The 12935-nt window shown below is 42.9% G+C and overlaps 1 protein-coding gene across 1 annotated transcript; it reads right to left on the bottom strand.

The window, feature by feature from the left end:
- Positions 1 to 3637: 3637 nt before the first annotated feature.
- On the bottom strand, positions 3638 to 12458 carry otomp (otolith matrix protein). Its single transcript, XM_061063333.1, has 9 exons — positions 12270 to 12458; positions 11934 to 12070; positions 11088 to 11190; positions 10272 to 10457; positions 8767 to 8941; positions 8598 to 8665; positions 5805 to 5989; positions 5300 to 5471; positions 3638 to 5069 (listed from the first exon to the last, which is right to left on the bottom strand). The coding sequence occupies exons 1-9, from the start codon at positions 12361 to 12363 to the stop codon at positions 5059 to 5061; spliced, it is 1131 nt and encodes a 376-aa protein (XP_060919316.1). The 5' UTR covers positions 12364 to 12458; the 3' UTR covers positions 3638 to 5058.
- Between the last annotated feature and the right edge of the window lie 477 nt (positions 12459 to 12935).

Consider the following 12935-nt stretch of genomic DNA (forward strand, 5'->3'; position numbering starts at 1 on the left):
GCTGCTTCACACTCAAACAAGCTGCTGCTCGCGGTCATTTTTCACCCGGGCTCGTGCGTCATTACCGAGGCAACATGCACCGAGCGCAAGGAAACATATTTGGGAAATGATAACCAGTCTCGTGAGCCCCTTGCTGTGTGTGTGTGTGTGTGTGTGTGTGTGTGTGTGTGTGTGTGTGTGTGTGTGTGTGTGTGTGTGTGTGTGTGTGTGTGTGTGTGTGTGTGTGTGTGTGTGCTGCTTGGCTTTTATAGTGAAAGTGATCCGGGGAGCGTTATGGGAGCACAGCGATAAGCCCGGTGTCACTGGCGTCTAATCATACTCCATGTTCCTTATCGGCTCCTGGCTCACGAGACGGAATGAACTGTGGAGAGGAAGAAGGGGGGGGGGGGGGGGGGGGGGGGGTACTAGGTTGGAAGAGGAAAGGAGATAGGAGAGGAGGAAAAGTGAAGTAGGCCTATAAGAAAGGTGGAAGATTTAAGGGTCTGTTGCACTAAAAGCGTAAAAGGAACCAGTGCCAAGCCCCGTGTCCCAGCTCACCTCACCTCCCACACAGCACGAACCCACCTCCTGTAAGAAGATCCTCCACTTCAATGCAACTACCCACCACGCACACGCGCGCATGTGTGTGTGTGTGTGTGTGTGTGTGTGTGTGTGTGTGTGTGTGTGTGTGTTGGGGTTATCAGGAGTGCTAAGGATGGGTGGTAATTGAATAATGACAGTAACGCCTCTGATGGATCACCTGTCACTCTTCCCTTTTCTCTTCTTCCATCACTGTCATCTCTTCTCTCTTCTCTCGCCTCTCGCCTCGCAACCTCCGGTCAAATTGTCTCCTCGCGTCCGTGCCGTCACCCGTGCCAGTACAAAAACACAAAGACACCCACGAACACGCGATTGGTGACGCGCCCGTTAACACGCAACCCCTAAACAGAAACTCATCCGCACGCTCTTTATTAGAGATGTTATCAGTCACAAAGACTCTACAAAAAAGTTTTCACACACTTCGAGTTAAAGTTAGAAGTCAGGCCATCGGAGTTTTAATGACAACATACACACAAGTGCTCCAGTTTTACCCTGGATTCAACTAGTGAGAAGTGATTCAGGTCATAATTCAAAATGATTAGCTGCATTCACTGCAAGCATCTGCACTACATGTCAGGTGGAGGTCTTTTAGCCATACCCAGAATTAGAGAGGGGGGGGGGGGGGCTTCAGTTACTGTGGTCCCTCTCTCTCTGGAACAAGCTACCTGAGCATCACAACTGTTTGCTCTCCCAAGTGAATAGTTTCTGTGTGTGTGTGTGTGTGGTTGCTTGTGTGGTTATTGACGTTTGCTTTGTGGTGTGAATGATTTCATTGATTTGATTTATGTTTCCTATTCATGACTGCGGACATTTCTTTTTTTTGCTTTGTTTTCAACCTCAATGTGAAGCAGGTTGATCTTACCTGTAATGAAATGTGCTCTAGAAATGAAATTGATATTGCTATTACATGCTTGCAATCAGTGATGCTATTGTTTGTTGGTATTATATTAGGTGGATGAATGGGGAGCCAAACTCATAACATGAATGGGTTAAAATCAATAGATTGTCAGACTGTTTGACTGCACGTCTTACTCTTGTTGGAGAGATTTAAGTAGTCAGACTTCTTCAAACACAACTTATTTTCTTTGATCCCAGTTTTTCTTGTTCTTACTTGACTCTTTAGTTGACTCTGTGAAAAGCCTCTATTGATTCTCGATCTCTTTTTTTCTCCATCTCATCTGTTACCATTAGTGAAAATATAAGGATTTTAAAAAATTGCATTTCATTTCCACCTCAGCGTTAAGACTCTTTCATTCACACCTTCAACTCAAGGTTGAGCAGCTCTTGTTGGTGCATTACAGCAAGACGTGAAGCGAGAGAGCCGAGGACGGAGAGGACTCGCAGCATGTGCTGCAATGCAGTGTAATCTACAGTTTCCGCTAAATGCTCGTCATCCATCACAGATACAGAGTTTTTTTTCTGTAAAGGATTAATGTTGTTAACCAGACGAAACAGTGCCAGCGGGGGTGCTTTTCTGTCCACCCTGAGAAGAAGTTTGTTTCTACCTGGGGACCACCTATGATGATTGTGTGTCCCTGATTCACCTTCCTACCTGGGAGGTGCTTTTCTCCACCTGAGTGAACACTGGAATCTGTGTGCAAGTCTTTGTGAACACCCCCCCCCCCACCCTTTATTCTACTTCTCTGCGTCCTATTGCATCCCCTTGCTCCCTCTTTTTCCCTTTCCCAGAATGACTGAGAGGAAACAAACAGCCTTTTACCAAATACATGTGTGCATAAGAGGCCAAAAACAATGAGAGGGAGATGAGGGAGTGTGAGATGAAGGAAGAGCGATGCTATCAAGCATAATTCATTTCCGCACAGATATCGTATAGCAGTCTCAGGATAATTAGAAGCCGGCTGCAAAAGACAAGAGAGGATTATTTTCTTTATCATCGTTTCTTTAATTGGTTGGAGAAAAAAAAAAGAGTATTTTTTTTTTTTGCAGCTCTACACATTCAGCATGATTATTTACATCAGGCCTCTTTGAAGACTGTCGACAACAGAGGAAACAAACAGCACCGATGGTACAAACCAGAGTTGATTTAGTGCAACAGATACGCCTTTATCCTTCACAAATGAGGTGCAAAATACTGCAAGAATGTTTTCGTCTTTCATCTTGCACACTCGAGGAGTCTTTATTCCACCAAGACATTACACGCAGTGGGATCAAATGTGACTATTTGATAGAACATAAGACTCGCAATTACCTTAGCAAATCAGAGTTAATACGTTTCTGTGTTTGTATCTGGCAGCTCTAACTTGATGGATTTCTTCTGGTATAATGAGTAAAAAAAAAAAAAAAATGTTGAAAAACTTGATCTGGTTTATCTGTGTCAGTGCCGAGCTCTGTGGTGCAGAATGTGAAAGATAATATTATATGATAAAGGTGGAGATTTTAAATGTTACAGTACAGGATTTGTAGGTCAGGTAAGGCCCTGATTCAACTGTAATTCTTAAAGCATTAGTGTTGGTCCGATACAAGTATCAGCATCTACTACTATCTGGTATGCCAGTCAACATGTTCTCATAAAGCACCTGGTTTCAGGTAACTATTGTAATGATTGTGTAACAAACTATATCAGTGTGGTGAAAGCAGAGAGTGTAACGTTAATTCAAGCTGGCCCCATGTAAAAAAAAAAATCTGTTTTTTTCTCTCCAAAAAACATGATGTTTATTTTATTATTGGCACTGGTGTAAGAGTGTCTTGGTACTCAAGTCTATAACAGAATCATAACCGGGAAGGAAGAAATGGGTTTATTGGAACATCTCTTTCAATTACATCTTAAAACATGTCAGAGATATGTGTGGGTGTTTAAAAAAAACTACTATTTCTTCACAGCACAACTATTTAACAATACTTTTATTAGTTATGATATTTTTTGGATATATAACACACTAAAATGAATCATTACTTTAAATATGTTCTCTCATTATTAAAGCTCCTGTGAGGAATATTGGATTGTGTCAGTTTTGGCGCCCCCCTGTGGACAAAGTGGGTACTACTCGTGTATTTTTGCAGGTTTTGTCGTTTGATTTTTTTTTTGGGGGGGGGGGGGGGGGGTTGGTTTCTAACAAAGAATCTCATCCTGCTTTCTTTTAACAATCAAATGTATCACTCATCGGGAGCCTTGCCGGAGGAAAATGTAAAAAAAACCCCTAAAAAGGCAGTTTTTGCAGCGTGCTGTTAACCGCTTTGTCTGACGGCTACCCTGTGGCAGTAGTTTCAGACATTGCAAATAACTATAGAGAGGATTAATCTTCTTCCTGATGGTCTTGTTTGCTTTTGAAGGTCATAAAGAGGCATCAGTATTCATTTCAGTTAGTTTCATAACCGTCCAAAAACTTCTCACATGAGCTTTAATGACTCGCTGTTGACAGCAATCTTTGAGTATTATTGAGAGGACGTGGAAAAACACAACAGGAGTCGACATAATTCTTCACAAGTCAAGGCAAGACGGACAAAGAAGGTTATGAAGAGTTCATTTTGAAAGTTTTGGTTGATTCAAAAAAGTTTGTTTTTTTAAAAAGAGTCACTCTGAGGTCACCGTAGGCAACCTGAGCTCTAATCCAGTTCCTCCTAACTTTATAGTGTAACACTATACTGGGCTGGCACGGTCTGGTCCACCATACCAGCCGTGAGAAAGCAGTGATCCAAAGTGTTGTAAGCTATACAAGCCATGGGAAAGCAGCAACACTACAGACACACTAACACATAGGCACATCCGAGGTGCACACACAACTTCTCTCTCACTCCCACACACAAAACAGTCTAACATGCCCGACTGCCAATTACAGCATTAATGGCTGTGGGGGGGAAAAAAAGTGTATACTCACAAACACACTTACAGTAACTGAGACTTCTAAGCTCAAAGTTAATAGCACCGAGTTGTTCAGTGCCAGAGACAGGCCCTGTATATGTGGGGGTGGGGGGGTGGTAAGGTGGGGGGTGAAGCTTAGATTAAGGGAATAAGAAGGGCACAGTTTTCCAACAGACACAGAGAGTAGGAACACTTCTTTCATGCACGTATATATTGAAAGAGATTTTAAAATGCTTCAAAAAGCGACACAATGTGTAAATAACATAAGAACTATTAACTTGCACTTCTTTTCTATTTTTCTTACTTCAGCCCATGTTCTTCATTGTTCCCTACTCTTTGTTCAAAGTGTCCTTTAAAAGCTTAATTTCAGGACATTTTCTGAAGCTGCTCTCAGTCGTTTAACCCCTCTTAGCGATGTCCTACCCCTTGCCGGTGCTACACAGGAAGTACTGGGTCAGGGGAGGACGAGGCTGTTATATCAGAGAACGGGTGGTGAATAAACAGACAAACACCAAAGTACAGCAGAAAAAATAGATTTAAAAAAAGAGAGAGAGAGAGAGAGAGAGAGACAGATGGCAGGGAGGAGAAGGCAGAACGGGAGGACGGAGGCAGAGGGATTCAGTGGAAGTTGAGGTGCTGGATGTCTTCCTCCTGTTCCATCAGCAGAAGCCTGTTGGAGGGAAAGTGCAGTAATGAGAACAGCTGCAGTGGATACACACACACACACACACACACACACACACACACACACACACACACACACACACACACACACTGAAACACACATACAGAAGGAGGAGAAAACCCACTCCTCCAGCCGCTTATCCAACCCCTCTTCATCAGCAGAGCCACACAAACACTCCTTCCACTCACAGGAAAAACACACACCCTCCCTCTTACCCTCACACTCGAAGGCTCGCAGCATGGTGGTGTAAGTGGGGCCAAGCCAAGAGGTGTAGCTACCCAGAACCCTCTGCAGGTGGTGTGTGGAATCGCTAAAGAGCAGATTGGATTCGCCATAGCCGGCTGAGCTGAACAGGCTGAAGCCCTCGGTGGCGTTGCCAAACACATTCTGCAGGAGAGAGATGGTGTGACAGGACTTAATGCATGAGAGCATGCATGGACGTGCGTCGGCGTGTGTGTTTCTTTTAGTTTTGCAGAGCGTGGGTTTGTGTGTGTGTGTGTGTGTGTGTGTGTGTTTGTGTGTGTGCAGCCAGGGGATCAGCGCAGGAGGTATCAGTCATCCTGGCATCTCCCACACACACTCAAACACACTCAGTAAGGAAGAAGGATGGCAGTTTAGCAGAAACCTGCATTCTGAGACGTGCTGATCGATAGCGCAGACTCCACAGAGATATGAGACACACACAAACAGAGATGATATATTTTCTGTCCAAACACCCACCTGTAGACGCTCCAGGAACTTCCAGACACGACACTTGTCCTCCACGCGGACCACCACAGCGTTGGCGGGTACGGCTGCCAGGTGGCATCGCTCAAACTCATCCAGACCGGCCTCGGTTCCATCAGGACACAGCAGCTTCAGGTCCTCCAGCTCCAAATCCAGGGCCCAGGACTCCTGGTTCTTACCTGGGGAGGGAAGGAGTGAAGGTGCACAGTGGTTTAGAAAAGTGACTCCCACTCAGAGTAGCAGGATTAAGAAGTATTTTATTTCTAAAAGACCACATTTAACTTTAAAATCAGAGGAATAGTGCAGCATTAACATTTTAGAGGTAATAAATTACAGCATTGCGTAATGGTACTTTCCTCCCCAAGCATTAGATTTTTTCATTTTACCAGGTGTGTCACATTGAGATTAAGAACCTCTTTACCAACGGAGACCTGGCCAAGACAGTCAGCAGCAAACACACAAAGTTACAGACGGAGACACAAAGGGAGACAAAATACTATCCAAGGTGAATGGTCAAAAATCAATCATAGCACCAGCTGCTCTGCACGTTGGCAGCTCTGTCTGGTTATCATTTTTTCTCCTGAGTTTTGAAGGTTGGTGCTTTATTTGCCTTTTCCAGAACAGTGTGTTCATTTGCTCAACATTGACCTGCAAACATTAATTAACTCACCACCGACTACAGGAGCCATTTTTGATGGTGAGGGTCATTAACTGACCTCGATACTTCATTCATTAAAAAAAATGGGGGTGGAGCTAGTGCTATATCAGACTTAAGGTTTACAAAACCCCTCTTAGTTTACCAAGTAAAAAACAATACAGCATTAGAGGGTATGCACTGAGGTCACTTTTTCTACCGGACCACGCCCCCTCAGTGAGAACGGTGGCAAAACATCCTCCAACATGGCAGCCTTTAGTAGCAGTCCCGGAAATGACAAAAACACAATATGAGGACATTTGAACTCAACAGAGATCCCTTTAATTTACTAAAGACGCAGTAGATCCCTATAATTTACTAGAAAATCAGGTTTCCTGACATATACCTGATATCACTTTAGCTTTTGGCAGTCAGTAAAAAGATTCCTCTGTGTTGGTTGAATCAGTTTGTACTGCAGGCTGTCTGCTGGTGATGACTCTGCAAAGCTCATCGTCAACTCAGTCGTGCCGCTTTAGCCTCTTGTAGTGTCTTTAGCCTGTTTTAACCTTTTAGCATGATAGCATGAGTGTAGCTTAGTGCATATTTGACACTTTTGTTAAGTTTTTTCATGAAGCATTAAGGTTCACCTGCAGACTTTAAGCACGAGAACTAGCTTCCAATAACTTTGCAGAGATTGTAGTTTAGTCATCGAAAACCAAAGCACTAGGTAAGGAATAAGAATCCTGCTTTGTTTGCATCTTCCTGTGATCAAATACTTTATGTTAAAACATTAATAAACCCACCAGTTGTTTTACATTTTAAATGTAAAAGTCGATTGCTACAATGGAAAGATTTTTTGACAAATGCAGTGATGGTTTTGCAAAATGGATGGTGGTTAATGTTAGAAATCATTAGCATTACCTGTTCATTGCCTCTTTTTTGTCAAATTGTATATTTCTTAAGAAAGTCTGAATCTGAAGGTTGAATTTTTTTTTTCATTACATGTTTTAATTTGAGAGATTTGTTTGTCCACCCATACAAATAAAAAAAAGAAAAACATAACACCGAGCTTGCTAATCAGAAGAGGAAAGAAAGGCCACCTTGAAGCTACTTCCTGGCTCCCTAGACGACAGCTCAGACCGTCTGTGTTTTCCTGACCTCCGTTAATTGGTCTGACTCTGGACATTTCTGAACCATATGACAAAGCATGCTTCGTTAGGCAGCCACACTGTTTGTTGAGCCCGCGTCAAACTGTTCCTTTCTCGGCTGAACTAGCAGAGTCTGTGTAGCGTGACCGTGATAATGATCACCATTAATTCAGGATGTAGCCCAAAGCAGAGGAGCAGATGCAGCAGACAGAGAATTAGGGCATTTCCATGTCTAAAATAGTGTTCTTCTCTTCCTGTCTACTGAACGTTTACTCCTTTGACTGATTAGTTTAATTTTTTTATCTCATTTTCATCTATCCCTTATTATTATCTACAGTATCTCATAAGCAACATTCTTCTCATACCAGAAACTTTCAGTGTAATCGGTTTAATTTACTCTGGATTTCTCATACTGTAAAATGTTCATATGAGATATTTAGGGAAACACTGACATCATGTGTTGTGACGGGGACTAGCACTCTCTGCTGACCCCAAGTTACCTCATCACAACTCCTCTTTTTTAAGGATAATTTTTGGGCTTCTCATGCCTGTAGTTTTTTTTTTTTTTAAGATTCATTTTTGGGGCTTTTTGTGCCTTTAATGGAGCGATAAGACAGTGGATAGAGTCAGAAATCAGGGTGAGAGAGAGTGGGGAATGACATGTGGGAAAGGAGCCACAGGCGGGATTTGAACCTGGGCTGCCCACTTGGAATGCTAGAGCCTCTGTACATTGGGAGTGCGCACTAACCACTGCACCACCAGTGCTCCATGCCTTTAGTTTTAGACACAGGACAGTGGATAGAGTCAGAAATCGGAGAGAAAGAGAGTGAGGAACGACGTGCAGGTAAGGAGACACAGGTCAGATTTGAACCCGGGCCGCCTGCTTGGTGGACTAGAGCCTCTGTACGTTGGGCGTGCACACTAACCGCTAGGCTACAGGCGCCCCCGTCATAACTTGTATTAATGATAATATTATGATGTTCCAAAAAAAGCCATGAACCGTACCGTCCATGTTGTCAAACAGTGTTGTGTGTTTGACAAACGCCACATCCCCGAGGTTCTCTGCCACACACCTGAAAGAAAAAAACAACCACAACAAAAAAATTAAATTTAAATAAAAACACACATTTAAATTGATGAAAAAAATAAAACTAATCATAATGGAAATGGTTACCTCAGCGCCCCGGCCTCCCCGAAGTGCCTCTCTCTGTGGTTGCTGGCACAAATGTGTCTGTCGTTGTCGTCGCCTATGCACGCCTCGCACAGGTTCTTGGGGTTGTTGCCCTTGGGGTCGTGCTGGTGGTCCTTCACACCGGGCACACAGCTGTAACCGAAGAAGTTCCCCACAGCTGACGGGAAGACAGAGAATGAATTAGAGGAAGAACGGAAACAGGTTAAAGGAAGATCTTTGACTTTTGATGCAATCTGGTTCTCTATCAGTCACCTTTAACCAACCCCTTGAGTTATAATAAAAGGTATTCAGCCTATCGGAGACCAGATTCCTAAAGAAGGGGTTAAACTCTAACTGACCCTTTAAGATGAAATGAGTCGATTATTTTATTAGGTAGCATGTTGGACATTTAAACACACAAGTAATTTGTAGGCTAATTTTAAATTACTAATAGCTTCAGAGAAAGACAAAAAAGAATTATTTGGAACCTTGAACTGGTTGCAGCTGTGGTCTATATTGAGGAAATTGTGTCTTCAATGAGTGTCAGGTATTGGATTGTTTTTACTTTGTTCTAGTTTGTAATATTAGTGCTCTCTGTGGTGTTATCTGATATGTCTAGAATGTCCCGGCTTCCTGCTGCTGAATGAAGGATTCATAAGACATTCAGACATCTCTTTGTGGGATCCATGAAATCTAGGTTTTCATGGAGCGGCTGTGGCTCAGGTGGTCGAGTCAGTCGTCTCTAAACATGAAGGTCGGGGGTTGGATCCCTGAGCTCCTGCATCCCACATGTTCTTTGGCAAGACACTTAACCCTGAGTTGATCCTGTAGGTGGTGTATAAATGTGTATGAATGGGATTAGTCCCTTTAGCATCCCCTGCTGTCGGTGTTTGAATGTGTAGGTGTGACCTGCGGTGTGAAAGTGCTTTGAGTAGTCAGAAGACCAGAAAAGTGATGTTCTATACAAGCTCAGGTCCATTTACTGAAAACTCCTCTCGTATATGTGGTCTTCATTTTCAAATCAAAACAAATTAAATAAGAATAATTCCAAAATTAGAGAACAGCACATCTTTAAAAAACTGTAGGTTGCAGCAGAAATTCAGACAATTGAAACAATTCTACATTTTCTTCCTCTTTTCTTATTGTCATCAATCTGCAGCCTTGTTTCCTCTTAGAAATTTATCTCAATGTGTTCATTTGTTTCTTTGTTACACTCACACACACTCCTGCAAATCTCACCTTCAAAGATAATTTGGCCCTGTTCTGTTCTCTTCGCTGCTTTTTTTTGCTTTTCTTATCTGGAGTCTCCTCCATCTCTTCACTCCTCATTCCACTTCACTGCTTCCCCACATCTGAACCTCTCAGATAGCTCCCACCCCCCTGACACACACACACACACACACACACACACACACACACACACACACACACACACACACACACACACACACACACACACACACACACACACGCACACACACGCACACACCAAACCTGCTCCGTCTCACCTTTGGGGAAGTTGCACTGCTCCCCTACACTGATCTGGGAGGTGTTCACCAGGTAGCCAATGGGAACAGTCCATCCCACCGTGGTGCGCATACCAGGGTGACAAGAGCTGCGTTCATGCATCTCCAGCAGGGACAGATCTGAGGAGGAGCGACGCGCCATAGCCACCACGTAGTAGCTGATACCATCTGGAGAAAAAGAAAATCTGATCAGGCTATGAGGGATTTATATAAGATGATAAAAAAAAAAAAAAAAAACATGATAATGAAAAATAAAGTACACTGAACAACTACCACAGTGTGTCTACTATCGCTATTTTGCTGTAAGATAAGTTGTATTTTTCACATTTTTGCCTGATAACTATTGACTTACATTCTTGGTTACAATATCTTGCATTTTCCCCTATCTTATAGAGAGGATTTGGGTTAAAATATTTCAATAACAACATCTTATTTTCAAGTCTTAAACCTAGTTTGGACAGGGAAATCAACATATGCAGCTCCCAGCATGATACAACTAACATACACTGCACACCACAGTATACCAAAACACACGTTCCATACACCAGTGCATTCTTTTTGTACATGTTACCCTGTACTTCTGAACAGCACTTTTTTTTTTAGGATTTTCCAGAGTTGACAGCCCTCTATGTAACCCAAGCTGATTTTCCAAATAAAGATCCATGGTGTGATGTTTTTGTTATTTTAACACATTCACCGTGTTCCTGTTGCTCTGAGTTATTTAGGCTGCAGAGGCTTCAGTGCCTTCTTATTCTTTATTTATTCATCCCGGCTGCAAGTCTCAAACCTGTGACTTACCCACTCTGTTGTAGGACTCCCCTGCCGACAGCTCCAGGCCATGGCAGAGACCCGCAGCGTAGATGTCATCTGCAGACATGGAGGCTGCATCTGCTGTCCCATTCTGACAGAAAAAAACAAAACATTGACTGTGTGTCAGAAGGCTTGTCTATATTTGCCACACACACTGAGGGTGAAGCTTTTCTTATTCATGCCATGCTTCTGGAAATATTGCTAAAAAAAAGTTAATTTACAAGACCTTGACAACAGAGGTTAATGATCATATTTCTGTCCACACTACCAACAATGTTCTCTTTCTGTGACATTTAAATAATCGATTTATTTATTAGTTTATTTGACGTGGACATACAGTAACAATGTTGATGTACCATTTAACCATGCACAAGTGTCAGATGCACTGCTGTTAGTGTTTAAAGCAAAATGTGAATTTGCAACACCTGTGCACTGGAGGCTTTTAAAAATAACAGATAGAAATAAAGAAAAAGACAAAAAGAGACGAAAATCAAAACTGTTCAGTCATGAATGCAAAAAACGGATAAAATACAATTACAAAAAGAAGGCAGGGAACTTTAACATGCAGGAACAATGCTGTTTCTCATTCAGCTGTGATTTAATACCTAACACTGTGTTGCATTTACAGTTCAGTGGCTCGACTCCTCCAGAGTTTAGCTCCTACAACAAAGAAGGCTGATTGTCCAAAGGAGGTTTTGCACATGAAGGAATACGACACTGAAGCCTGTGTGTTGACTCTACTAATCCTGAAGTCTTGAAACAAATTCATCAAACAGATGTAGATGTAAACAGTCAAGTCACAATACTCTTTCCAACCACTGATGAAACAGGTACCTTGATTTTGTCCATACAGTCTCTGGTGTTCAGGCCTCGGACACATTGCAATGTTCCTCTTATATTCCGAGCTGAGGCGTTCCCGGCCAAATCCAGACACTTCTGCTCTTCAGCGTCAGACAGTACACACCAGGAGACTGAACAAAACAGCACGGGGGAAATTAGGTCAAACATTAAATGCCAATTCACCTGCTGAAAATACTTGCAAATGTTTCACAAGTACCACCCAAAATCAAACGTTTAAAAACATTACTTTAAGCATGCATTTTAGCAAGATTCTCTTCATCGTCTAATTGCACTAACAAGGATTTTAAATGGACAACTTTTTGTTTGTACCTGTAGTTTTTGGATTGTGAACACAGCTGACAGACAGAAGATGCAGGAGGAGGAGGAGGAAAGCTGCAGGCAGTCTTCTCTCTAGATGCTCCATGTCGGCTCTGGTAGGAAAAACCCGCTTGGGAAAGTCTCTCTAATGCAACAAAGATGGAGAGCAGGTGGATTTACTTGGAGGGGGAAAAAAAGGTCACTGTGCTACCCTCCCTCTCTTATAACCTAGACCTGAGAGAGAGAGAGGGGGGGAGAGAGAGAGGAAGCCGAGGGGGAAGGGTAAAAGGTGGGAGAATGAGACAGGTAGGCTGGATGTAGAAAGAAGGGAGAAAAAAAAACACATTATTCCTTCATTCAGTTGAAGTCCTCTGTAGATAATCCTTCCTCCATCCCATGATAGCAGTATAGCGTTTCTCCCTCCAATTACCAGCTGAGACTGATCCCCTGGTGGAGAGAATAGAGGTAGACACACGCACGCATGGGGGGCAGTTCAGGTCACCTGGCTCGGAGTGTCGACCCCGGGTCTTTAATTAAAAAAGCAGCGGACAATGTGTCTCTGTGCTGGAGCCGTTTTTGGGGAACAGATACCGGCGGAGTTCTGCTCCGACTCACTGGAGACCAAAGCCCCAGGTAAGCAAGAACAAACAGCGCTGACTATTATTCTCAGCCACGGGA

This window comes from Labrus mixtus, chromosome 18 (genome assembly GCF_963584025.1).
Source record: "Labrus mixtus chromosome 18, fLabMix1.1, whole genome shotgun sequence".
Lineage (NCBI taxonomy): Eukaryota > Metazoa > Chordata > Actinopteri > Labriformes > Labridae > Labrus > Labrus mixtus.

Bases quoted from the DNA above. Each gene is read 5' to 3' on its own strand.
- otomp (XM_061063333.1), bottom strand. From the start codon at position 12,363: ATGGAGCATCTAGAGAGAAGACTGCCTGCAGCTTTCCTCCTCCTCCTC. The intron at 8,942-10,271 runs GTGAGACGGAGC...TCTTCCCGTCAG, and splicing joins GCAGTGCAACTTCCCCAAAG to CTGTGGGGAACTTCTTCGGT. The intron at 5,472-5,804 runs GTGGGTGTTTGG...TCTCTCCTGCAG, and splicing joins AGTTCCTGGAGCGTCTACAG to AATGTGTTTGGCAACGCCAC.